Source organism: Alnus glutinosa, chromosome 9, assembly GCF_958979055.1.
Source record: "Alnus glutinosa chromosome 9, dhAlnGlut1.1, whole genome shotgun sequence".
NCBI lineage: Eukaryota > Viridiplantae > Streptophyta > Magnoliopsida > Fagales > Betulaceae > Alnus > Alnus glutinosa.
The window spans coordinates 10,914,126-10,939,292 of record NC_084894.1 but is presented as its reverse complement, the minus strand read 5'-3'; the positions used below and the strand labels follow the sequence as shown (position 1 = coordinate 10,939,292).

The window sequence follows — 25,167 nt, the reverse complement described above, 5'->3', positions numbered from 1 at the left end:
TATCTTTTTGCTTCGACGGAGAAGTTTCCCTCGATCTGGGGATACTACCGTGGGGAAAAGGGCTCGTTACTCACGATTAAATATGTAGTTGCTTAGGGGCTCAAAAACATCATAGTTGAGCCTGAGGGTGATTCTCTCGATCGTCGAGTTTATTCCTGCCTTCCTCAACCAGGACCATCCGGCCAATTGAATGACAGTTGGATTCATTCATTTCTGAAGCCCCCAAATTTTAAAGCATATCCCTTGTTTGGTCTTTTCAAAAAGTTCACCGTATATATATATATATATGAAAAGAAAAAAAAAAAAAAAAAAAAACTACACATGTTAATTAGGATGGTCCAGATGACAAATGTTGATACGTCATTAGTTATGTTACACATTTGTTACCATTTCTATATACAGTTATAGTATTTGGAAAAAGTTTGCATTAATATTTACCATTAATTGGGGAACTAAAGCATTATAAATTGTCACTTCTTAATGAAAATAAATGAATTTACTAAACATGTCCACAAAACCCTGAAGGTTAGTGTAACGCCCCACCTGGATAAATGCTAGCTTTATTTGCAATTAATATACATGTGTCGCTACTACAATTCCTAATAAACAACACAACGGAAAATACGTCATATATTTTTTAAAAAACCACAAAATCACCTTCTAAACCAGTAAATCACTAGAATAGACATAACTTTCATTCACACTGAAACTTGTGTACAACTTCGTTCAATGTACACATCTTAGTATCGTTCCTAAGTTTCAAAACTATACAATAACAAAACGGCACGTAGACCCATTAGACTTAAACCTTAAGTCTTCAAAAGATAAGTCCTCATCTTGAGCTTCTAAAATTTATGACCCTGGAGCTTTACGAGTCATACCAGACGTACTCTCAATGTGACGTCCTACATCACTTGAAAATAAGGATGTACTTGTATGTATAAACGCACAATTCTTAACACAACACGTTTTAAAGCCGTGATGATCATGAACCTATTAGAACTTCGCAGTTAAGTGTGTTTTTGCGAGAGTAGTACCAGGATGAATGACCTCCTGAAAAGTTTAATTCAAGAGAGTCAAAAGCGGATAATTTTGTTTCGTTGGAGTGGGTCGTTACACTCACGCTCGTTTGCTTCTAGTACAGCTATTACTAAAAAATTAATAATTTTACAGGTGAAACTTATGAGTCCACGACTCAACAAGTAAAAGCCTCCAACAATCTGTGTGTGTCATGAGCCCATTTTGTCTGATAATAACCTCTCTTTTTTATTGAAAACTCTAAATGCAACCTTGTTTTTCTTCAAATATTGGTAAAGCTTTTTCTTGAAAGCTTAATTATAAAGACGCACTTTTGAGGTAAATACAAGTGTAAATTTAAAGATAGAGAGACATATTTATCCTTTCCTCAAGATACCAAGTGACATTCGTGTACATACTAATATCCTCAATATTACATTTGTTAATAGATAGTTTAAAGCAATGTACTTAAATCAAAATATATTTGTCGAATTCAACACATACACATACATATTCATCTATTCATAACATAATTCCTTTTAACTTGCTTAACCATTCTCTTTTCATCTTTTCACACATTATTCTTGAATTAACTTATTTTTCTCATGACCAATCACCAGATCAACGCCAAGAGAAAAATCAGTCACATTGTGACTGAGCACCAAATCGGCATAACAGATGATTTTTACATAACTGAGAATCAAACCGCCACCATGGAAAAATTGACCACAACATAACTAAGCATCAGACCAACGTCACATGTGATCCACAGACTCAAACTTTACAAATTTGATCTTGATTTCACATAAGATTTTTCATCTCAAAACTAGTATTACTTTCTTTTTCAAAATTATCTATGAAACACTTTATTTATTTTTTCTCAAGACCTTGTAAATCATATTCCAACATAATTTGCAATACATAAAATATGAAACATATGGCTCGTATGACAAAGCCGTATTTGAACTCAGGTGCAAATTAGGCTCTCTAATCTAAGCTCATTCGACCGGTGTTTGAATAGTTCAAAGTTCAAACGCTACTCCGCACATTTCTTGGAGTTGCAGCTTTTTCTTTCTTAGTTGGCATTTGACTAAATCTCACTGTTAGTTATTTTTAAAAAGGACATGCGTTCAATCAACACCGTTCATATAAGATAACATGAGATTTTTTTTGCCAAATCCTTTTTCGAAAGGACACACTTAGATTATAAATGAACAGAGTCGCTCGCGAATATGTTCAGACTTTGCTTAATTTATTTATCAAAGGACCAGAGCTTAAACAAAAAATTCATGCTCGTTTTGACTCTTATAAGCTTGTATAATTTCATTTTATTAATTTTAACTTCGTAATGAGAATATATTCTTCGTAATGTAATAGATATAATTTGAATTATTGTAATTGTGAGTCTAAATATAAACAGATGCGCCTTTGTGTGTATATATATGAGTGAGTTTATGTGCATGTATAATTTATATATGTGTGTATATATGAACGTGTATATATTATATAAGATGAACATATAAAATTGAGTTTAAATTATTTATTGTTCGACTAATTAGAAATTAACTCAAACAAAAAACCTTAACCATAATTAAATAACTAATAATTAGTATTACTTTAAAAAGAAAATTACACAATCACGACATTTACTTTATATATGAAATGACCAAATTAATTAAGTAGTTCGTGAACAAGTTCAAGCTCGTTCGAAAAATAAATGAACAGAGCTTGAACTTATTATCTAGCTCAGTAATTAGCTCGAACTCAGTTCGTATTAAAAAAAAATAATAAATTAACTGAACCAAATTTGCACATTCAATACTTGGCTAAACTAGACTCGATTACAATCCTAAACACGCTCCACCACAACCAATAAGTGACGTATATAACTAAGCATAACCGGCTCTAACTAATCACATGTAGAGCTGTGTTAATCCGATACGAAAGTCAAGGGACTGATTAGTGGAGACCGACCACGTGCGTATAGTATTAGAGATAAAAAGAATAGTTTTTCTTTGTATATAGTTAGACGGTTACTCTGTTATATTAGTTCTTTTTCTATTGTATTAACTCAACTTTAGTTAGCTTTAGTTAACTGCAGTTATCAGTTAATATATATGTAATCTTTCCTTTCTCTGTAAATTAACTTTACTTCTCATAATAGAATCATCTTCTTCATTTGTGCTCTCTCTTCCTCTCTGAACTCTGAGTTTGACATGGTATCAGAGCGTACAACAATGGCGCATGATGATTCTTCCTCTTCCTTGCAGATTTCTCCTACTGATAATCCTCCTATTCAATTCACCATTTCACCATCCGTTTTCACTAATCCATTGAGTCCTTTTTACTTACCTCAAAATGAAAGTCCTGGAGCGATTCTTGTTACTCAATCGCTCACCGACGAAAACTACAATACTTGGAGCCGCTCTATGATAATGGCTCTTACGGCCAAGAACAAATTGGCTTTTGTTGATGGAAGTCTTCCTCAACCTTCGATCGATGTTGGTGCCGAACATCACGCTTGGGTGCGTTGCAACAATATGATTCTGTCTTGGATCCTCAATTCAGTCTCGAAGGAAATTGCGGCCAGTATCATCTATATCGACTCTTGTCACGGTATGTGGCTTGATCTCAAGGAACGTTTTTCTCAGAAAAATAGTCCTAGGGTTTTTCAATTACAGAAATCAATTTATGTTCTTTCGCAAGGAAACTCTTCTGTGAGTTCTTACTTCACATTGCTTAAGTCTCTATGGGATGAGCTTAGCAATTATAGGCCTATTCCTCCCTGTTCTTGTGGTGGAATGCAAGTGGTCGCTGCTCACTATCATCAGGAATATGTTTATCAATTCCTGATGGGGCTCAACGAATCCTTTGCTGCCATCCGTGGTCAGATTTTACTTTTGGAGCCTTTACCATCAGTTAACAAAGTCTTCTCTTTAGCTATTCAAGAAGAGAAACAACAAGAGATTTCGGTCAAGTTTCACATCCTCAATCAGGAGTCCACTGCTCTTATGACGAAATCTACTGGACCACCAGCTCGTTTCACCAAACAGCCTTATCGCAAGGATAAGCCCATTTGTGCTCATTGTGGCGTACCAGGTCACATTGCCAACAAATGTTATCGCTTACACGGTTTTCCACCGGGGTTCAAGTTCACGAAGAATCCTCGGAATTCTGCTCCTATTCATTCTGCAAATCATGTGCAAGAGGTTGATTTGAATTCTGTTCCTCAGCAGAATCCACCTCAACAAGCTGTACCTCAGCTCACCATCACGCCTGATCAGTGCCAACAGCTTCTGTCCCTTCTTCAACAGCAGAATTTTACTCATCAGACATTTGCAAACATGGCAGGTAGTTTGCATGCCTCTTCCTTTACCATCAGTTAACAAAGTCTTCTCTTTAGCTATTCAAGAAGAGAAACAACAAGAGATTTCGGTCAAGTTTCACATCCTCAATCAGGAGTCCACTGCTCTTATGACGAAATCTACTGGACCACCAGCTCGTTTCACCAAACAGCCTTATCGCAAGGATAAGCCCATTTGTGCTCATTGTGGCGTACCAGGTCACATTGCCAACAAATGTTATCGCTTACACGGTTTTCCACCGGGGTTCAAGTTCACGAAGAATCCTCGGAATTCTGCTCCTATTCATTCTGCAAATCATGTGCAAGAGGTTGATTTGAATTCTGTTCCTCAGCAGAATCCACCTCAACAAGCTGTACCTCAGCTCACCATCACGCCTGATCAGTGCCAACAGCTTCTGTCCCTTCTTCAACAGCAGAATTTTACTCATCAGACATTTGCAAACATGGCAGGTAGTTTGCATGCCTCTTCCTTTGCTCCAGCTTCCACTTCTTCTAAAGTTCCAGGTTGTGTTTCTTCTCTTACTACTCTTAATCCTCAGTATTCAGTTTTTTCCTCTGCTTTCTTAACAAAATCTCCATCTTTTAATTCCAAATCCACTCCCTAGATTATTGACACAGGGGCAACTGATCACATGATCAATTGCCCTTCATTGTTTACCACAATTACCGCAGTTGTATCTTCTTTTGTCAAATTACCAAATGGATCTGTCGTCCCTGTTACACACATTGGGACAGTGTTTATTTCAGACAATCTTATATTGGCTGAAGTTCTTTGTGTACCTTCTTTTTTGTTTAATCTCATTTCAGCAAGTAAAATCATTAAGTTCTTGAAAGCTTGTCTCATCTTTCTTGCTGGATTTTGTTTCATATAGAATTTGTGTCCTTGGAGGACGATTGGAGTGGGTAAGGAAGAAGGTGGTCTATTCTATCTTATGCAACAACCGAAGGTTTCATCTCCTTCAGCTTTTTCAATTTCTAGTTGTAATAGCACAATAAAGACCCCTTCTCATGATGTTTGGCATTATAGATTAGGTCATCCTTCTGTATCACAAATGCAGTCTTTACATCATAATTTCCCTGAAATTTCCTGTATTAATAAAGACATTTGTTCTGTTTGCCCTTTGGCTAAACAACATAGAATTCCTTTTCCTGTACGCACTACTCATACTTGTATGCCTTTTGAAATTGTCCATTGTGACATTTGGGGGCCAATGGCTACTCCATCAATAAATGGCTCAGTTTTCTTTCTCTCCATTGTGGATGATTATACCTGGTTTACTTGGGTACATCTCATGAAAAGCAAGTCTCAAATTCGTTCTCTTATTAAATCTTTTTTTAACCTTGTACAAACACAATTCAATCTCAAAATTAAGTGTTTGCGTTCTGATAATGGTTCTGAATTTAAGATGCATGATTTTTTTTCTTCTAATGGAACCATTCACCAATTGTTTTGTGTTGAAACTCCATAGCAAAATGCTGTTGTGGAGAGAAAACACCAACATTTACTTAATGTTGTTAGAGCATTAAAGTTTCAATCTCAGGTTCCTATTTCTTTTTGGGGAGAATGCATTTTGTCCGCTGCATATCTTATAAACCGTATTCCTACCCCCCTTCTATCAAATAAGTCACCTCATGAATTACTTTTTTCCACTTCTCCATCTTATTCCCATCTCAGAATATTTGGTTGCCTTGCTTATATTTCTACTTTGTCTCGCAATAGAACTAAGTTTGATTCTCGAGTCATTCCCTGTGTATTCATTGGTTACCCATTTGGCATCAAAGGTTAAAAATTTTTCAATTTACATACAAAATCCATTGTCGTTTCTCGGGATGCTGTTTTTTATGAACACCTTTTTCCCTTTGCTTTAAATCTCATACATTCTTCATCTGATGGTTGTTTTACCACTCAGCCTTCACAGCATTCTACAATTTCTTTGCCTATACCTATACTTGACTTTCCGATTTCTTTACCTATTTCTACCACACATTCGGTTCCTTCCTCACTTACACCTTCCGCATCTCATCCTTCTACACCACAACACTCTAATATACAACATTCTGATATACAACATTCTACATCTCTTGTTTCTTCTTCATCACCTATTATGCCTTCATCTCTTCGTCGATCTACTCGAATTAAGACTCAACCTAGGTATCTGCAGCAATATCATTGTCAACTGGCTTCTTCTTTCCCATCTCTACCTTCCTCCACAGCATCAAATTCAGGTATTCCTTACTCCTTATCTAGTTATCTTTCTTATGATAAACTTTCTCCTGCTTATAAACACTTTTGTTTTTCTATTTCTGCTCAATCTGAACCTACATTTTATCATGAGGCTGTTAAGTTTAGTCACTGGCGTGATGCTATGTCTGCTGAGATTTCAGCTTTAGAGGCAAATCATACATGGGTTGTTTGTGATCTTCCACCTAATAAACATCCATTCGGTTGCAAGTGGGTTTACAAGATAAAACATAAGGCAGATGGTAGCATAGAGAGGTATAAAGCTCGGTTAGTAGCCAAAGGATATACCCAGTGTGAGGGTTTAGATTACCTTGATACCTTTTCTCCGGTAGCTAAAATGACCACTGTTAGGTGTCTTTTAGCTCTTGTTGATGCCAAGAACTGGGTTATTCATCAATTGGATGTTAATAATGCATTTCTGCATGGAGATTTGCATGAAGAAGTTTATATGAAGATGCCTCCGGGTTTTGGCACTAAGGGGGAGTCCAAAGTGTGTCGGCTCACTAAGTCTCTATATGGCTTAAAGCAAGCCTCGAGACAATGGTTCTCCAAGTTTTCATCCACCCTTATTGATCTTGGATTTGTACAGTCCAAAGCTGATTATTCTCTTTTCACTCGACTTCAAGGTTCTTCATTTCTTGCTTTACTTGTTTATGTTGATGATGTTGCCATAGCAAGTAATGACTCTCATGCTGTTAGTTCTTTTATTTCACTACTGAATGAGCGTTTTAAGCTCAAAGACTTGGGTCCTTTGAGATTTTTTCTTGGCCTGGAGATTGTTAGATCATCTTGTGGAATTTCTGTATGTCAACGAAAGTATGCTTTGGAGATTTTGGCAGATTCCGGTTTGTTAGCTTCAAACCCTGTTCAGTTTCCCATGGAGCAAAACTTAAAATTGTCTAGGAATGTTGGTGATTTACTCTCGGATCCTACATCTTACCGAAGATTGGTTGGTCGTTTACTTTATTTGACAATCACTCGACCCGACCTTTCATATTCTGTGCAAACTCTCAGTCAGTTTATGGATAAACCACGCCAACCTCATCTTGATGCTGCTCATAGGGTTCTGAGATACATCAAATTTGCTCCTACTCAAGGTCTTTTCTTCCCTGCCAAATTAGAATTACACCTCAAAGCCTTTTGTGATTCTGATTGGGCCGGTTGTGTGGATACAAAGAGATCAATCACTAGTTATTGTGTTCATTGGTGATTCACTTATTTCTTGGAAATCCAAGAAACAGCAGACTGTATCCAGATCTTCTGCAGAGGCTGAGTATAGGTCCATGGCCTCAGTTTGTTGTGAAATTTTATGGCTTTTCTCTTTACTTCAGGATTTTCTTATTCCTCATCCACAAGCAGCTTCTTTGTACTGTGATAGTCAAGCAGCCATTCACATAGCCGAGAATCTGGTCTATCATGAGCGAACTAAACACATAGAAATTGACTGCCATCTCATTCGGGAAAAGATACAACTCAGCCTCATCAAACCTTTTCATGTGTCTTCTCAACACCAGCTTGCTGACCTTCTAACTAAACCCCTTGGTTGTAATGTTTTTACTACTTTGTTGTCCAAGATGTTTGTTTGTGATCTTTGCCATCCATCTTGAGGGGGAGTATTAGAGATAAAAAGAATAGTTTTTCTTTGTATATAGTTAGACGGTTACTCTGTTATATTAGTTCTTTTTCTGTTGTATTAACTCAACTTTAGTTAGCTTTAGTTAATTGCAGTTATCAGTTAATATATATGTAATCTTTCCTTTCTCTGTAAATTAACTTTACTTCTCATAATAGAATCATCTTCTTCATTTGTGCTCTCTCTTCCTCTCTGAACTCTGAGTTTGACATATAGTACGGTGGTCTCAGCGGCCCATGATATGTGGGCGTAACTGACTGGAATCCCTGTGGCGCTGCTCTGGGTAGTGGTACTACAAAAAGACACCTGAGAGGAAGAAATTAAACATGATACGTAATAACATGATAAGATACTGATTCAACATAAACCTAAAGCCAAGAGCTGATGCATATGTTTCGCATCCACAAATAATTATCAGTCTTCAACAAATCGGAGTTTCCGAGTGCAAAGTCCATCCTGTCTAGAGTAGTTTTCGTCTCAATTCAGACTTTTCCAACAAAAAGGAAACAATTAAAGCAGAAGAATGCCATGATACCCATAATTAATGTTACTTTGAAGTGTAAATACACATCATTTAGATATTGTTCTCCAAATTCTAAAAGGCCATTCCATAGATTACATCGTAATTCGGGAAAAGTTATGTAAAACATGATTCAGCAGAGTTGTTTAGCTTCTATACAGTCAGTCTTGTAGCTCCACAAGCAAACCCATGTCACAGTTTAAACAAACCTATACCAAAGCTCAAGCATCCAGAGCACTTCCATCTGCCCATGGCTTCTCCCTCATACAGCAGCAGCAGCAGAAAGAATATTTTACAGCCTCCCAATATAGATTTTAATACTTCATGCTTCATGGGACTTTGCAGCACCTACCAACGTTCAAATACTATGTTGAGAGCCACAAACAAACAAAATTTAATTATTGTACCACATAAACATGCTAGAAGTCCACCTCGTGTCCCTATAAAAATGATATGGCTTTTAAAATCACTATTTGATTTGTGATAGATTACTATTAGATTTTGATCCAATGGTAATTTTAAAAGCCACATCATTTTTAGAAGGACTTCTATAATTACTCTGAAAACATTGCCAGGCAGCTGGTGTACCCACACTGAGTTGAACAAATCACTATACCAGTCAATGCCACGTTAAATTTAAGGCAACTAATAGACATATATAGTATTGTAATGATTCACATAGTGTAAATCTTGGTAGTGTCACCCATCTAACTTATTGATATGGAAAATAAAAAGAATGTGAAATTTAAGAGAGGTTCACCTCAATCAGTATTGTGGGATTGGTCCTGGTCAATAAAATCTAGTGCCTCTTCCTTGGAGACAACATTGACACGGCTCACCCTGTTTTTATGTGTCACCCCATATATCTTGTCAGCAACTTTCACAAGCTCTTGCCTAAATGTGGTTGTTATAAATTGAGTATTTGCCACGTCTGCCAGGCGCCGTATCATATCTACCAAACAAGTGATTTAAGGATCTACCAGCATGACAGTTCACAATAACAGAGTTATTATAGCCAAAACCAGGCTGAAAACAGCAGGCATAAAGCTTATGCAACAATGGTATTTACTTTATCTAGTATAAATGCAACGTAATTGATAATTAAGCAAATGGATCAACAGCAGCAATAAACGGCGACAAGGGAAACTATTGCAATCAGATACTGTATAGGGTTTATAGCTGTTTACTGCAATCTGCTAATCAAATAGCTCATACAACAGTTAAAATTAAATAGGTTAAACACTACTGAAAAATAAAACTATAAGGATACGACTTTGTTTCCTTTACAATGACAAAATCCAGAAATCAATTCAGCCCATATTAAACGCACAATGCATTAAAGGTGCATTATTATAAAGGAAATCATGGACCTCAAGGGATAGCTCAATTGGTTGGGAACCACGCCTCATAAAGCACACGTCACTAGTTTGAATCTCCCATTCTCCCTCCCCTTAGGGCTAATTACTTATCCAATAAATAAATAAAAAGAATATCACAATCTCATCCTTCCAATGTGAAGTCCATTTAGTCTCTCCTGAACACAACAGCCACCAAAAGAAGACAACCTGGGCAGGACCGTTTCAGAATCAAGCCATTTCTAAAACCAACACATTGTAGAGCTCAGTAAACACAAGTGGGATCCTAAACCAACCAACCTACATTTAACATGATCAATCATTAAAATTTTTTTTTTTTACTTAAAATAATACAGTATACCTGTTGGTATCATTTTGCTATTCACAAAATGTTATTTCATAGTTTTGGACCAATTATAATATGAAGCCGGTGGTTAACTCAATTTGAACTCAAAATTTTTAAGTAGGACCCCATGAGAAACGTGCAGCCACCTGAATTTGACCAACTCAAAGTCAAATCCATTGCTATCACTAGAATGCCTAAACATTGTGTCTTACATTACATTCTGATTCATTACAATTTTTTTTTTTTTTTCTTGATAAGTAAATGAATTTCAATAAAAAAAAAAAAAAAAGGGGCACACTCAAATATATAGAAAGTATACAAAAGAAACACCTAACCAGAAAAGAAATAAAGATCAAAAAGTCATGAAAATTAAAAATATGAGAACACTCGTAGACAACCATCCATTGGTAGAGTATTAAAAATAGGGCATTTAATTCCACCATTTTCTTCTCCCTGTCTCTAAAGCTTCAATCATTTATTTCCCTCCATATATACCACATCAAGCAAGGCGGAATCATTTTCCAAACAACTTTACTTTGAGGACTACCACATTGCCCTCTCCAACAAACAAAGAGATCTATCACTCGACAAGGCATGACCTACGATAACCCAATAAAACCGAAGATAGAGTTCCATAAGGCATTAGCTATCTCATAATGAAGTAAAAGGTGGCCAACGGTTTTCCCACTCTTCTTGCACATGTAGCATAAATCTTGATATGTTGTTTTCTTAGGTTATCCAAAGTAAAGATTCTGCCTAAAGCGGCCAACCAAGCCAAAAAAGCCACTCTCAACGGGGCCTTACTTTGCCATATATTCCTCCAAGTGAAATGAATGCTAACATGGGGAATTAACATAGTATTAAACAATCTAACATCAATGAACCCTCTTGAAGGGGGCCCAACAAAGCTTGTTCTCACCGCCCCGTCTCAATCTGATGGAATACAACTGATTAAAGAACGAAGTAAAGAATTCCATCTCTCAATCATGCACCACTCTTACAAATTAACATTCCAGTGCGTAGAGCCATTAAAAAACTGAAGATCCACCACGAAGGCATCCCTAGAGCAAGCAATGCTCAACAACTCCAGAAACGCTACCTTAAGGGGCTGCTCCCCACAACCCCATGTCATGCCAGAAACTAGTCTTTGAACTATCACCACCTCATATATTGTATAGTTAGAAAACTCCTCCCGACCCCTCCTAATGAATGCCAAAGGCCAACCCTGTGTGATCCATTAGCTTTATTAGAACACCACCCACCTCACTAACTACCACATTTAAAGTTGACCACCACTCTCCACAGAGCTTCTCTTATAAGTGTAGTGCCATAAAAACTTACCTAGAAGGGCTTGGTTGAGCATAACCAAATTTTTGAGCACGGTTCAATAGACCAACTATTAGAACAAACAAAAGAAAATAAAACAAGATGTATTAAACAATAAAATGCACAAGAGAAGGCAAATAGCTAATGCAAAAAAGAGGATACTTCCAACAGCAGTTCTGTACTGAGGATCCAATGCTGCATCTATCTCATCGAAAAGATAAAAGGGAGCAGGATCACATCGTTGTATGGCAAATATAAGTGTTAGGGCAACAACAGTTTTCTGACCCCCTGACAATTGCTTCATGGACTGTGTCTCCCCTTGCCCAGTAAAAGAAACCTGCCACACCAAAAGCCATTATTGAAAATTGTACATCTAAATGCTAACTACTCATGTTTATTGTCAATTACTCATCCATAAAAAACTGCTAACTAGTAAAATGAAATGGAAGATGCCATAAGTTGTGGTTTAAAAAGCCTGGTAGCTGTACAAAGCAATGGCTGAAGTAAGGTAGATGACTCACCAGCAAAGGAAAAGAAAAAAGAAAAGAAAAGATCCCTTTCTAAACTTTTTAAACATTTTACTTGGTCTAATAATTGTGATTTGCAGTCTTGGTCTACAATTGACAGGTTTCTCCTATCTCCAGAATGGGAGGAACGATTTCCTAAGGTTTCACAAGGGAGACTCCCTAGAATCCTGTCGCACCATTTTTTGTTGATGTTGGATTGTAGTGTATTGGGTGGTAGGAGTAGGTATTTTAAAGGGGAAAGTCTACATACCTCCATCAAACTACCACACAATTGACAATGTCTCCCAAAACTACCAAAAAGTTGTTAGTGTCCCCCCAACGACGAAAATACCATTAATCAAATAATATATATATATATATATAAAACCAAAAAATCCAAGGCCCCCTTTGGCCAAATGGACATTGGATCAATAGATAATAGACAACAAATCGGCTGGCTGAGATGGTTGCATTTGCATTGGAATAGAGATTGCAAGACCATTTGTTGTCGAAGAATTTGTTTACGGGAGGGAGTTTTGCAAGCTCTTTCCAGTGGCCGATTTTGTGTATATTTGATAGAAATTTCGAGTTGTCAATAGGGATACAACATGATTTTAGGTATCAGCCTCTTGTTCATGATGTTCTTGGATTGAGGCTAAATAGGTTTGAGTGTCCAGGGTGAAAAGGGTGGGATGAGGTCATATGAGTTGGATAGTTCAGCCCATTCACTCTTGTAGGTCAGTGAGTTGTTCATTGTTTTGTGTTTTGCCTGTACCAAGAGGGCCATACAGCAAATAGCCTCATTTTTTTTGTATGACGAGGAACCCCTCTAAGGCAAAGCCACTTCATATACCCACCCCTATCGGATAAACCTTAAACCCGTGCAAAGCACTCCTACACACGGATCCAGTAATACTTTGGCTTCACCGGCAGGCTGGCCTTAAAGAATTGTTTGCACTCATGGGGATTCGCATATACCCACGTTTCTGTGCCTTTCCCACTCTCTTATAGAATTCCCTTCTCTTCACCAATCTATCCAAGTCATCCATCAACTCTCTCTTTTGCTTTGGATCCATTGCTAGTGTGTCAAAAGTGGATGGGTGTTCAAGATGACTTGATGGGCCTCCATCATACGCTCCGTCGAAGTGTCCCAGTGAATAGAGTTTCACCACCTTCTTCTCTTCTTCTACAGTTTTTGATCCATCTGCTACATATGGCAGGTTATCACTCAACACCATTTCCTGGTATTTCTTGGGGAAATTGTGCAGAATTGATCTATGTTTAGACGTTTTTGTTGAAGTGTTGATGATGTTTAGACATTTCTGTTGAAATGTTTTAGTTTTTAGTTTTCTTCTTCCTTTTTTTTATTTTTTTATTATTTTTATTATTTTTTTAATTTCGAATTTATAGGGTGTTTTTTGTCTTATTGAAAAATGTCGAGTGTCATTGAGAACTTTTTGGTAGTTTGAAGGGAGACATTATCAATTGGATGGTAGGGATATGTAGACTTTTCCCTAATTTAAATTTGAAAATATGTGGTTAAAATCATAGAGCTTTGTGGAACAAATGAAAACATGGTGGTTGTCATATAGTTTTCAAGGATCTCCTAGTTATGTAATGCGTGTAAGTTGAAGGCTCTATAGTCGGGCTTAAAGAAATGGAAGGAGGAGGTGTTTGATATGTAGGAAAGAAAAAGAAAGATATTATGGATGGTATCCGGGAGCTGGATTTTATTGAAAAGGGACGACCTTTAACTGAGGGTGAAAGGTTGAGGGTGGAAGATATGTCTAAGGAATTGGAAAGATTTATCCTTTTTTAAGAAGCGAGTTGGAGGCAGAAGTCAAGGGTCTTGTGGTTCAGAGAGGGGGATAAAAACACTAAATTTTTCCATCGGGTGACCAATTCTCATTGAAGAAATAACTTGATGGATTCTTTAGTTATCAATGGGTCTATAACTTCTTACTCTACAGAAATAAAGTAGCATATAGTGCAATTTTACAAGATGTATTCTGAAAAATTTAGTTGGCGATCAAAATTGGATGCCCTTTCATTTCTTTCCATCGATGTGGATGCGTGAGATTGGTTGGAAAGGGGGTTTGAGGAGTGAGGTATGGGAGGTTGTAAGGGATTTGAATGGTGACAAGGCTTCAGGTTCTGATTGTTTCTCTATGGCTTTTTTCCAACAGTGTTGGGAGATTATGAAAGAGGACATTTTGGCAGTTTTTAAGGAGCTCCATAGTCAACGGAAGTTTGAGAAGAGTTTTATAGGAACTGTTGTCCCCCTTATCCAAAAAGAGGCTAGTGTTGTGGACATTAAGGATTTCCATCCACTTAGCTTAATGGGTAGTGTATATAAAATTATCTCCAAGGTCTTGGCAAATAGGCTAAAATCAGTTTTGGGAAAGGTTATTTCCAATTCCTAAAACGCGTTCATCAGAGGTAGACAAATTTTGGATTTAGGTCTAGTTGCTAATGAATGTTTGGATAGTCGGATTAGAGCTGGGAACCTGGAGTGTTACGTAAATTGGACTTGGTAAGGCATATGATCATGTTAATTGGGGGTTCTTGTTATTTTTGTCGAAAAAATGTGGATTTGGAGAGATATGGAGAGATTGGATAGCGCATTGTATTGCTACAGTGCGGTTTTCCATTCTTATTAATGGTTCACCATCTAGATTCTTGAGTAGTTCTCGTGGATTGAGATATGAGGGTCTATTATCACCACTATTGTTTGTGGTTGTTATGGAGGCGTTGAGCAGGATATAGACTTTTGTCTGGTTTTTTGGTGGGGAGGAGGAATAATGAAGAGTTGTTAGTGTCCCATTTATTGTTTGCAGATGATACATTGATTTTTTTGTGAGGCAAACTCTAAACCACTTTGACATTTGATGTCTTTCCTTATGTTTTGAAGCGGTATCAGGATTAAAGATTATTTAGCAAAATCAGAGATAGTTCTTGTTGGCAATGTGAAAGATGTCGAAGGTTTGGCCCGTATTCTTGCCAATGAAGTACTTGGGTTTACCATTGGGTGCTTTTTACAAGGCTACATCTATTTAGAATGGCAAAATAGGCACCATTTCCAATTTGCCTACTTACTATTTGTCTATTTTCCCAATTCCAATGGGGGTGTGGCTAATAGGCTTGAAAAACTTCAAGGATACTTGTTATTGGTGGTGGTGGTGGAGAGGGGGGGTAAGTTTAAGTTCTAGTGAACTAGTCAAGAATTTGTACTTCAATGAAATTAGGTGGCTTCCGATTTAGAAACCTGATTCATTTCAATTGAGCCCTATGGGGAAAATGGCTATGGCATTATGCTACAAAGAGGGAGACTTTGAAGAGATTGGTGATAGAAACTAAATATGATAGCTTAAGCCGAGATTGGCGTTCTAAAGAGGTAACAGGGCCATTTGGAATGGGAGTGTGGAAATATATAAGGAGGGGGTGAGAAACTTTTTCAAAATTTTTTAGATATGAGGTGGGTGATGGGTTAAAGGTCAGTTTTTGACATGATGTGTACATTGTGTAGTATGGGGAACAATCATTGAAGATGTCTTATCTAGACTTGTTTAGTATCGCACGTTGTAAGGACGAGTGGGTGGCAGATCATATGCAGTTTCGAAATGGAAGCATTCAAATTCAATGGAACATAATTTTTACTAGACCCGTATCGGATTGGGAGGTGCACCTCTTTCTTTGTGATGTTGTATTCTCATCAAGTAAGGTAAGGAGATGTGGAAGGTATGAGTAATGCTATAAGGAGGACTCGTGTCCTCCTTGAGTCTTTTCAAAATTGATGTGACTTTTAAAATCACCATTGGATCAAAATCCAATAGTAATCTATCACACATCTAATGGTGATTTTAAAAGCTATATCAATTCTAGGAGAGTCGGATGGTATATGTTGGATCCCTTCCAAAAGGCACAAGTTTGAAGTAAAGTCATATTATTATGTGTTAACCATACCTACAGATTCCATGTTTCCTTGGAAGAAAATTTGGAGAGTTAAGGCTCCTTCGAAAGTAATGTTCTTTGTGTGAACGACAACATTAGGAAAGATATTAATGTTGGATAATTTGAGCAAGCAGAACGTCATTGGTGGATTGGTGCTGTATGTGCAAAAAGAGTGGAGAATCCATCAATCACCTTCTTCTTCATTGTGAAGTAACAAGAGATTTATGGAGCTCACTTTTTAATTTTTTGGTGTCGATTGGGCATATGCTCAGAAGGGTAAGAGAGTTGGTGAGTTGGGGAGGTCAAAAGGGGCGTTGTAACATTTTGGAAGTTTGGAGGTTGACTCTTTTATGTTTAAAGTGGTGTATTTGGAGAGAGCGGAATGCACGGAGAGCTTGGAAGATAGAGAGACTTCGATGGTAGAGCTGAAAAGATTAAATTCAACTTCCTTTACACATGGATAGCAACACATAATTGTTTGCTTTTTTCTAGTTTTGCTGATTATTTGAACTTGGGGCGAGTCTGATAAAGAAAAAAGAAAAAGAAAAAATGTCTCAGCAATATGTTATTTCATAAAACAGGTGGAAAGAAGCTTATGGAGCTATTACTACTTTAAGATCATGAAAAAGAGTCAAGGGCAATTAGGCAAAGTATTAATTAGCATAACAATATGAACTAGTTATCCATTTTACTTTAATGTCTATCAAATTCAATTTTACTGTACAGTTACTTCAATCATGCCTGTTGAAGTCTTGAAAATTCACTCTTGAAATTGAATATGCTTGCCCATTCAAGTCTCCAACAGCTTTAATGCCATCAATACCTACCACCCCTCCCATAATAGTCTACCAAGCAACATATCAAATGGAAGTGGACACAAAATTGAAGAAGATTATGATTCTGGTAGAAAAAATTAATCACCAAAATCTGCTCAATAAGTAACACCAAGCAGAAAGGGAAGTTTTACCATTTTTTTTTATCTATTTAATTTATCAATCTGTTTATCAATATTGTTATTCTTCTCGCCATCTTAACTTTTTTTGGTTTGAAGGAAATGATGCTCATGCAAGAAGATACATACCTTCACTTTCACACCAATGTATTTCTCGACCCTTCCCTCCAAATCTGCTTCCTGAGGTCCATCTTCATCTAGATCATCATCGCCATTATCTCCATCCTATGGAAATGAAACCAAAATTTACGAAAAATCAATTCAGGATCAACTAGATTTAGGAAAAACAAGACATGTTTTCAAGAAGGATATCTAAATTCCCGAGCTTCCCAAAACCCCTAAATATGAAGCTCCCAAAAAAATGAAACACCGAGAGAGAGAGAGAGAGAGAGAGAGAGAGAGAGAGAGAGAGAGAGAGAGAGAGAGAGAGAGAGAGAGAGAGAGAGAGAGAGAATGACTTAACATAATGAACATTGTTGAACATGAAAAGCATTAAGTTATATTTCGACAAAATGGTATGGACAAGATAGCCACTTTGACGTGCTAACATACACTTGGAGAAAAAATAAATAAATAAAAAGGTTGTTCTAAAATCACCAATATGATTGCAACTTTAAGCAAGTAGACATGTAAACAAGCACATTTCATAAATAGTTTTTTTTTTTTTTTTATAAGTAATTGCAATTTATTAAAAAGCGCAAAGGGGCGCAACCCTTATACACGGGAAGTATACAAGAGAACCCCTAAAAGGGACGAACAGAGAATAAATTTAAAAAGTCTACATAATTAAAAACACTCAAACTATGATAGGGCGCTATCCAAAAATATAATGTATTGAGCAACCGCTTCCGTAGCTCCACCATAGAGGTCTCTACATCTTCAAACAGTCGAGCATTCCGCTCCCTCTAAATACACTACAGCAAGCACAGATGAGCTAACCGCCAAGCCTATTTAGAATGACTACATCCAATCGCCGCCCCCCAACTACTCAACAACTCCAACACCGTTCGTGGCATAACCCACTCAACCCCAAATAAAATAAGAACGTAGCTCTAAAGATCCCGGGCGACCTCGCAGTGAAGCAACAAGTGATCAATAGACTCCCCACTCTTCTTACATAAACAACACCACTCAATTACTATAACATTCCTCTTACGCAAGTTATCATGCGTCAATATTTTGCCCAAAGCAGCTGACCATACGAAGAAAGCCACCCTTGTTGGAGCCTTAACACGTCAAATATTCTTCCAAGGAAAATATGGAACAAATGGGCCATCTTTCCTAATAAGCTCTTCGTAAAAGGATCTTACTTCAAATGAACCTTTTTTAGAGGGATTCCACACTAACCTGTCACCCTCTCCATGTCGAGCCGAAGTGGAGTAAAGTTGATCGTAGAAAGAAAGGACCATATCCATCTCCCAATCCTAGATTTGACGCGTGAAGAGAACATTCCACTGAATTACACTATTATGAACCACCAAATTATCCGCTACCATCGCATCTTTGTTCCTTACTATACTAAAAAGGACTGGAAAGCATTGCTTCAAGGATCTATCCCCACACCACCAATCTTGCCAAAAACTAATATTTGATCCATTCCCCACTTCAAAACGAACAAAATTGCGAAATTTCTCCCACCCCCTCCTTATATGTTTCCATACACCCACTCCAAAAGAACCCGAAACCTCTTTCAAGCACCACCCACTCTTTAAACTCTCAAATTTGGCATCAATCACCAAACGCCATAAAGCCTCTCTCTCCCTACCATATCTCCACAACCACTTACCCAAGAGTGCTCGATTGAATTGGATGAAATTGTGAACTCCCAACCCACCTGCATGCAAAGGTGTACAAATCTTGTTCCAATTCACTAGATAAAATTTGGTCTCATCACCAATGCCACCAAAGAAAATCCTTTTGAATTTTATCAAGACGATTAGCCACCCTCATTGGAATAGGAAACAATGATAAGTAATATGTGGGGATGTTGGAGAGCGTACTATTAATAAGAGTCAACCGGGCACCCTTCGACAAATACATCCGCTTTCAACCCGCCAACCTCCTTTCCATTTTTTCAATAACACCATTCCAAATAGAGGTGGACTTGTAAGAAGCACCCAACGGCAACCCAAGTAGGTCATAGGCAAAGAAGCAACCCGACATCCAAGAAGATTAGCCAACCTTTCGACATCCTCTACTCCACCAATTGGAACAATTTCTGATTTTCCTAAATTAATTCTCAAACCAGAAGCTACCTCAAAGCATAAGAAGATACATCTCAGATGTCGAATTTGTTCTTCTTGAGCACCACAAAAGATCAATGTGTCATCAGCAAACAACAGGTGATTCACAACTAAGGCCTCAGAATCTCTGGAACCCACTGAGAACCCTGTCAAATTACCCTGATCCAATGCGGCAGTCAGCATCCAACTCAAAGCCTCCATAACCACCACAAACAACAGAGGAGAAAGAGGATCTCCTTGTCGCAAACCACGAGAGCTACTCAGAAAACCTAATGGGGTTCCATTTACAAGAATAGAAAATCTCACCGTAGAAATACAAAAACGTATCCAATCCCTCTATTTTTCCCCCAAACCACATCTCTGCAGCAAATAAAGCAAGAAATCCCAGTTCACATGATCATAAGCCTTCTCCAAATCTAGCTTACATAGGAGTCCAGGTTACCCCGATCGAATATGACTATCCAACATTCATTTGCAATAAGCACAGAGTCTAATATTTGTCGACCACCAATAAACGCATTCTGAGTGTTGGAGATAATCTTGCCCACCACGGACTTAAATCTGTTTGCAAGAACCTTTGAAATAATCTTGTAAATCCCCCCTACCAAACTAATAGGGCGAAAATCTCTCACATCCATGGCACCAGTCTTCTTGGGAATCAAAGAGACAAAAGTAGCATTCAAACTCTTTTCAAACTTGCCTTGAGCATGAAATTCTGCAAAAACATCCATAATGTCAGTTTTTAAAAAATCCCAACACTTTTGAAAGAAAGCCGCAGTGAATCCGTCAGGACCCGGCGCCTTATCTCCATTCAAATCCCTGATTACATCCCACAACTCCTTCTCCTCAAACGCTCTTTCTAGCCAGATGCTCTCATCCGCATCAATGGATAAAAAAGATAGACCCTCCACCCTAGGCCGCCAAGAACAATTCTCCAAGTACAGATTGTTGTAAAAATGAACTAAATGCTCCTTAATCTCCGCAGGATTTCTGGAAATTATACCGTTAATATTCAAAGAATTCACTTGATTGAATTTACGGTGTGAGTTGGCCACCCTATGAAAAAATTTTGTGTTCTTATCCCCCTCCTTTAACCACAAAGCTCTAGACTTTTGCCTCCAGCTCAATTCCTCAAAAAGAAGGGTCTTCTCCATCTCTCTCGCCATATCTACCCTTCGAACTTTTTCATCCTCCTCTAGGCAACGGCGTTCTTCGATTAACTCCAGCTCTCGAATGCCCTCCAATAATTCTTTCTTCTTCTTCCCTAAATCACCAAACACTTCTTCATTCCATTTCTTCAAATCAGCCTTCAAAGCCTTCAATTTGTTGGCCAAAACGAAGCTTGGCAAACCAGAAACCTCATAAGACATCCACCACTTTTTAACCTGCTCAACAAAACCCTCATATTTCAGCCACATGTTTTCAAACTTAAAATACCTGTTTCCTCCTCTAGTTGTCACACAATCCAATAACAAAGGAAAATGATCGGAGAAAAGTCTTGTCAATCTCCTCTGTGACACTTCAGGAAAACGTTCTTCCCACTCCGGAGAAATTAAGAACCTATCTATTCTAGACCAAATATGATCTTCCTGACCATTAGACCAAGTAAACTGGCCATCTTCAAGGGGTAGGTCCACCAAATTATGCATGAATATGAAGTCTGAGAACTCTTCCATAGCTGCAGAGAAGCCAGCACCACTAGATCTCTCACTAGGAAAATGAACCACATTAAAATCTCCCCCAATACACCAAGGCATCTCCCACCAAAATAATGACAATCAATGAAGAACTTAATAAATACCCTCCTTTTATTAGAAAAATAACAAAAGAATTGAGGAAAAGTGAGTAGTCTGTAAAGGATGAAGTTCCCTTTATTTTCCTATTTTTCTTCGAAAAAGAAGGGGAATAACTAATAATATGGTAGCAATAAAATATTTTCTTATCTTTCTAAAAGAAAAAGGGTGGGGGGCTTTAAGTAAATCTTATGGTGCAACATAATTCCAGAAAGGTAAAACTCTTGTTGCAAAAGAAACTCCTAAGAGCATCTCCAGCAAGCCTTTCAAACTAGTGATAATAGCTACATTTAACAATTATGGGCTACTTTATTCCTCCAGTAGAGCCTTTAAAATAAAGGCTTTTCATCAAATTTGCTACAGTGAACTTATGAATATGTGAAAGTTCACTGTAGCACCTTCTTCCAATATACACCCAATTTTTTCAACGGTATGTTTCATTTTTTATTGGTCCCTCCACCCCCTCCCCCCACCCCCACCCCACCCATACAACAATGGCGTTGCTGCCCTCATTCTCCCTCCTCATTTTCTCCTTCGCAAAGGCCCTCTGATGGACTACCATCGCCTCTCAATCCTCCACAACCGCAAAACCCTCAAGTCCCCTTGTGGTCTCCTCCTCATCGCTAACACTGACAGCGACCTCATCTGGGTAAAGTGATCCGCCTGCAACAGCAACTGCTCTGCCGCCACCCATGTCCCCAGATCCGCTTTTCTCCTTCGCAAAGGCCCTCTGATGGACTACCATCGCCTCTCAATCCTCCACAACCGCAAAACCCTCAAGTCCCCTTGTGGTCTCCTCCTCATCGCTAACACTGACAGCGACCTCATCTGGGTAAAGTGATCCGCCTGCAACAGCAACTACTCTGCCGCCACCCATGTCCCCAAATCCGCCTTCCTCACCAGCCACAGAGGAGATAAGGGCATAAACCCCCCACTCGGCCAAATCACCATCTCAATTCAACTTCCACAAGGAAGTAACCTTTCACCTATTAGTCTCACAAACCGCACCTCTGGTTATGCTCTCTTTGTTCTCTCTCGTTGTTGTCCTGAAAGGAGGGGGAGGGGTGTGGAAGAAAAAAGAAAAGGGGGAGAGGACAAGGGGTGTGTGAAAGAAAAAGTGCATGAAAAAAATGAAACAAGGGGGGAGAGAGAGGGGAAGAAAACAATAAAAAAAAAAAAAAAAAAAAAAAAAAAAATGAAGAAACTAGATTTTAGAATAGATATTTTGTTGGAGTTTGTATCGAAAAACTAGTAGTAAAAAAAAAAAAATAAAGGGAAAAAAAAGAAAAAAGAAAAAAATGGGAGGTATTTTGAGTAGCTAAAATAGCCACTCTTGCTGGAGATGCTCTAAAAGAACTTCTTTTTTAATGATTTCTTCATACATTTTAAGGATCAGTTTAAGCCAATGACAAAACAAGAATCCTGAGACTCCTTTCAGAATCATAGAAAAATAAGACAATATAACGGAGAAGTTTCAACGACAGTATATTTGAAAATTTTCCAAATCTAATGATAATATACAAAAACAAAAACAAAAACAAAAACAAAAACAAAAACAAAAACAAAGACAAAGACAAAGACAAAAACAAAAACAAAGCAAATGTACGTAATAAGCAAAAGTAGATGATAAAATAAGCACGATCCAGCTGAATACACCAATTCCCTTAATAATATGACCTAGAAGTCGTACACAAAGAAGGATGGTAATATACGGCTAACCTTGCTAAAATACTGAAAACATTATTTCACATGCAGACAGAAAATGTTAAAAAAAGTCATTGCCTATATATCATTCTCAAACTACACATGACGCACCAAATATATAACCTTCCAACTTCTAAGTTATTATTGCTGGCTCTTTTGAATCAACTCAGTGAAGGTCCAATGTAGTTTTATTTCAGATTGAGCTCAACCTGAGATGCAAAGCCTAGTTCAAGCTGGTGCGTCTCATTATCAGAAAGCAAGACCAAGCAAAGTTTATTTCCAGAAAGTACAGAAAAACCACACATTCATTTATTTTTCTTTTCTAGGCCATTCACTAAGACAGTGATAGACTTGGTAAAAAAGCAGAAAGAGCTTGAAAGATACTAACAAACCTTTTTCTTCATCATAACCAGATGTCCATGCCCACCTTGCACAAGTTCGGAAAATACTTCTCGGAAGTGCCTAGCAACACCTTTAAAAGTACGTTCTATCGATTCATCCTTACGCTGATCTAAAACAGATATGAGTTCTCTAATTTTCTGCAGAAATTCAGAAAAATAATATCTTAAGTTCATATTATGGCAATCAGTAAAATTTAGGGTAAAGTACACTTCTGATCCTCCAACTATCAATTTTTCTATCCAGTTCCTATTCTTCCAATTGCAGAAAGGTTACTTTCAACTTGTTCAATTTCATCCTTTCCTTTTAACTTTTTTTTTAAAAGATTTAGTTAATAGAGTTAATCACCTGCAAGTCATGTGACTAAAATTGCTGACCTGGACAAATAGTCCAAGTGGCATATCCTACATGACCACTTCAATTAGAAAACTTTTGGTTTTTAAGTTCCCACCAAAGCCAACAGGGGAAGAAAATCTCCAATCTGACCGAGACTTCGTTGGTAAGGAGCCCATGAAGTTGCAATCTTGGTCATGAGCACCATTTTGTCATGCTAACGCTAGCATCCATACGGTTGACATTGGCATCCGTTTAGTATCAACAACGCCAATGTTGTTGATAAATTCTAATAAGACTGTTCTGAAAAGACCATTGCTCTGATACTAAATTGAATTAAAGATAAAAGAAAGAGAATTAGAATATGAGAAAAAAGAAAGAGAAAGAGAGAGAGAAACGACTGCTAGAAAGAGATAACCCACAACTAGGGTATTATTATATTAGAGTTGAAAAACACAATTACATAAATGATCTCCAATAATAACGACAATATTAAAAATTATACCACATCAACAGTCATCCTTCACTTTCTCCTAAAAGCCACACACATATCCCCCAAAATAAGATGTCATTGAGCTACCACTCCTCTACTGCTTGGACTCTCCCCAAGTGCTATCCTCCACAGATTTTCGGTTTCTAGTACCAAATGATTATGCGGATTCAGCACTAATCCTGACGAGCTTCATGCATGAGCTAGGGGTGGGCGTCAGTGGCCAGCCATGCGAGAAGTGGGATTGGGGTGGCGAGGGGTTAAAGTTTGCAGGGGTTCAAGGAGGAGAAAGATAAGGGAATTTTCTTTTTTCTTTTTTCTTTTTTCTTTTTTTTAAAAAAAAAGATAGAAATTGTATAATTATTTAAAAAAACTTATATATATATTCTCATTTCATGTGGACTTCACTCCATTAACTTAATTTAAATGAACTTGGACAGGAGTTAAATTGAAACAAACTTAAATATTGGATGACAACATTGCTGCAATTGGAAGAATATGGACCACATAAAAACATCAGTAAATGTTGGAGGACCAAAAGTGTATTTTACCCTCAAATTCAAGAGATTCAAGTGATTGAAACTCATGAAAAAAAAAATATACCTCATCACCTGCATCCAGTTCAGCCTGCCTTTTCTGGAGTTCTTCTCGTTGCTCAGTAAAATTTACATACTGGTCAAGTGCTTTCTTGTTTACATGGCTGAACTGTTGCAGTTGTTCATTGCACCTGTGCAGCATCTTGTGCAATTCTTTGATGCTCCTCCGCTTGTACCTACCATTGTCGTTTTCAATATAAGAGAATTAATTACATAAATGAAAATGAAGAAAATATAAGTAAAAAAGTGCAAACATGACCAATAGCACAGCTGAATACATAGCAATAGACCCCTAGGCACCGATAAGATCATATTTTAACAATGTCAGTCATTCATACTCCATCATCCCAAAATATATGGAGTTTGAAAATATCACACATTTTTTTTTGATAAGTGA

At 37.6% G+C, this 25,167-nt stretch overlaps 1 protein-coding gene across 3 annotated transcripts in view; it reads right to left on the bottom strand.

Moving 5' to 3' along the window:
• Positions 1–8,766: 8,766 nt before the first annotated feature.
• Positions 8,767–25,167, bottom strand: part of LOC133877432 (structural maintenance of chromosomes protein 3) — a 67,459-nt gene continuing 51,058 nt past the window's right edge. For 2 of the 3 annotated variants that reach the window (XM_062315726.1, XM_062315728.1), the window contains exons 25-30: positions 24,778–24,946; positions 23,345–23,491; positions 17,342–17,437; positions 11,966–12,140; positions 9,537–9,728; positions 8,767–9,124 (exon numbers count right to left, since the gene is read on the bottom strand). In XM_062315726.1, the coding sequence (XP_062171710.1) occupies positions 9,538–9,728; positions 11,966–12,140; positions 17,342–17,437; positions 23,345–23,491; positions 24,778–24,946 (778 nt within the window). In that variant the 3' untranslated portion in view covers positions 8,767–9,124; position 9,537. Of the gene's footprint in view, positions 9,142–9,536; positions 9,729–11,965; positions 12,141–17,341; positions 17,438–23,344; positions 23,492–24,777; positions 24,947–25,167 lie in introns of all 3 variants that reach the window. The other variant, XM_062315727.1, reaches the window with a different exon arrangement.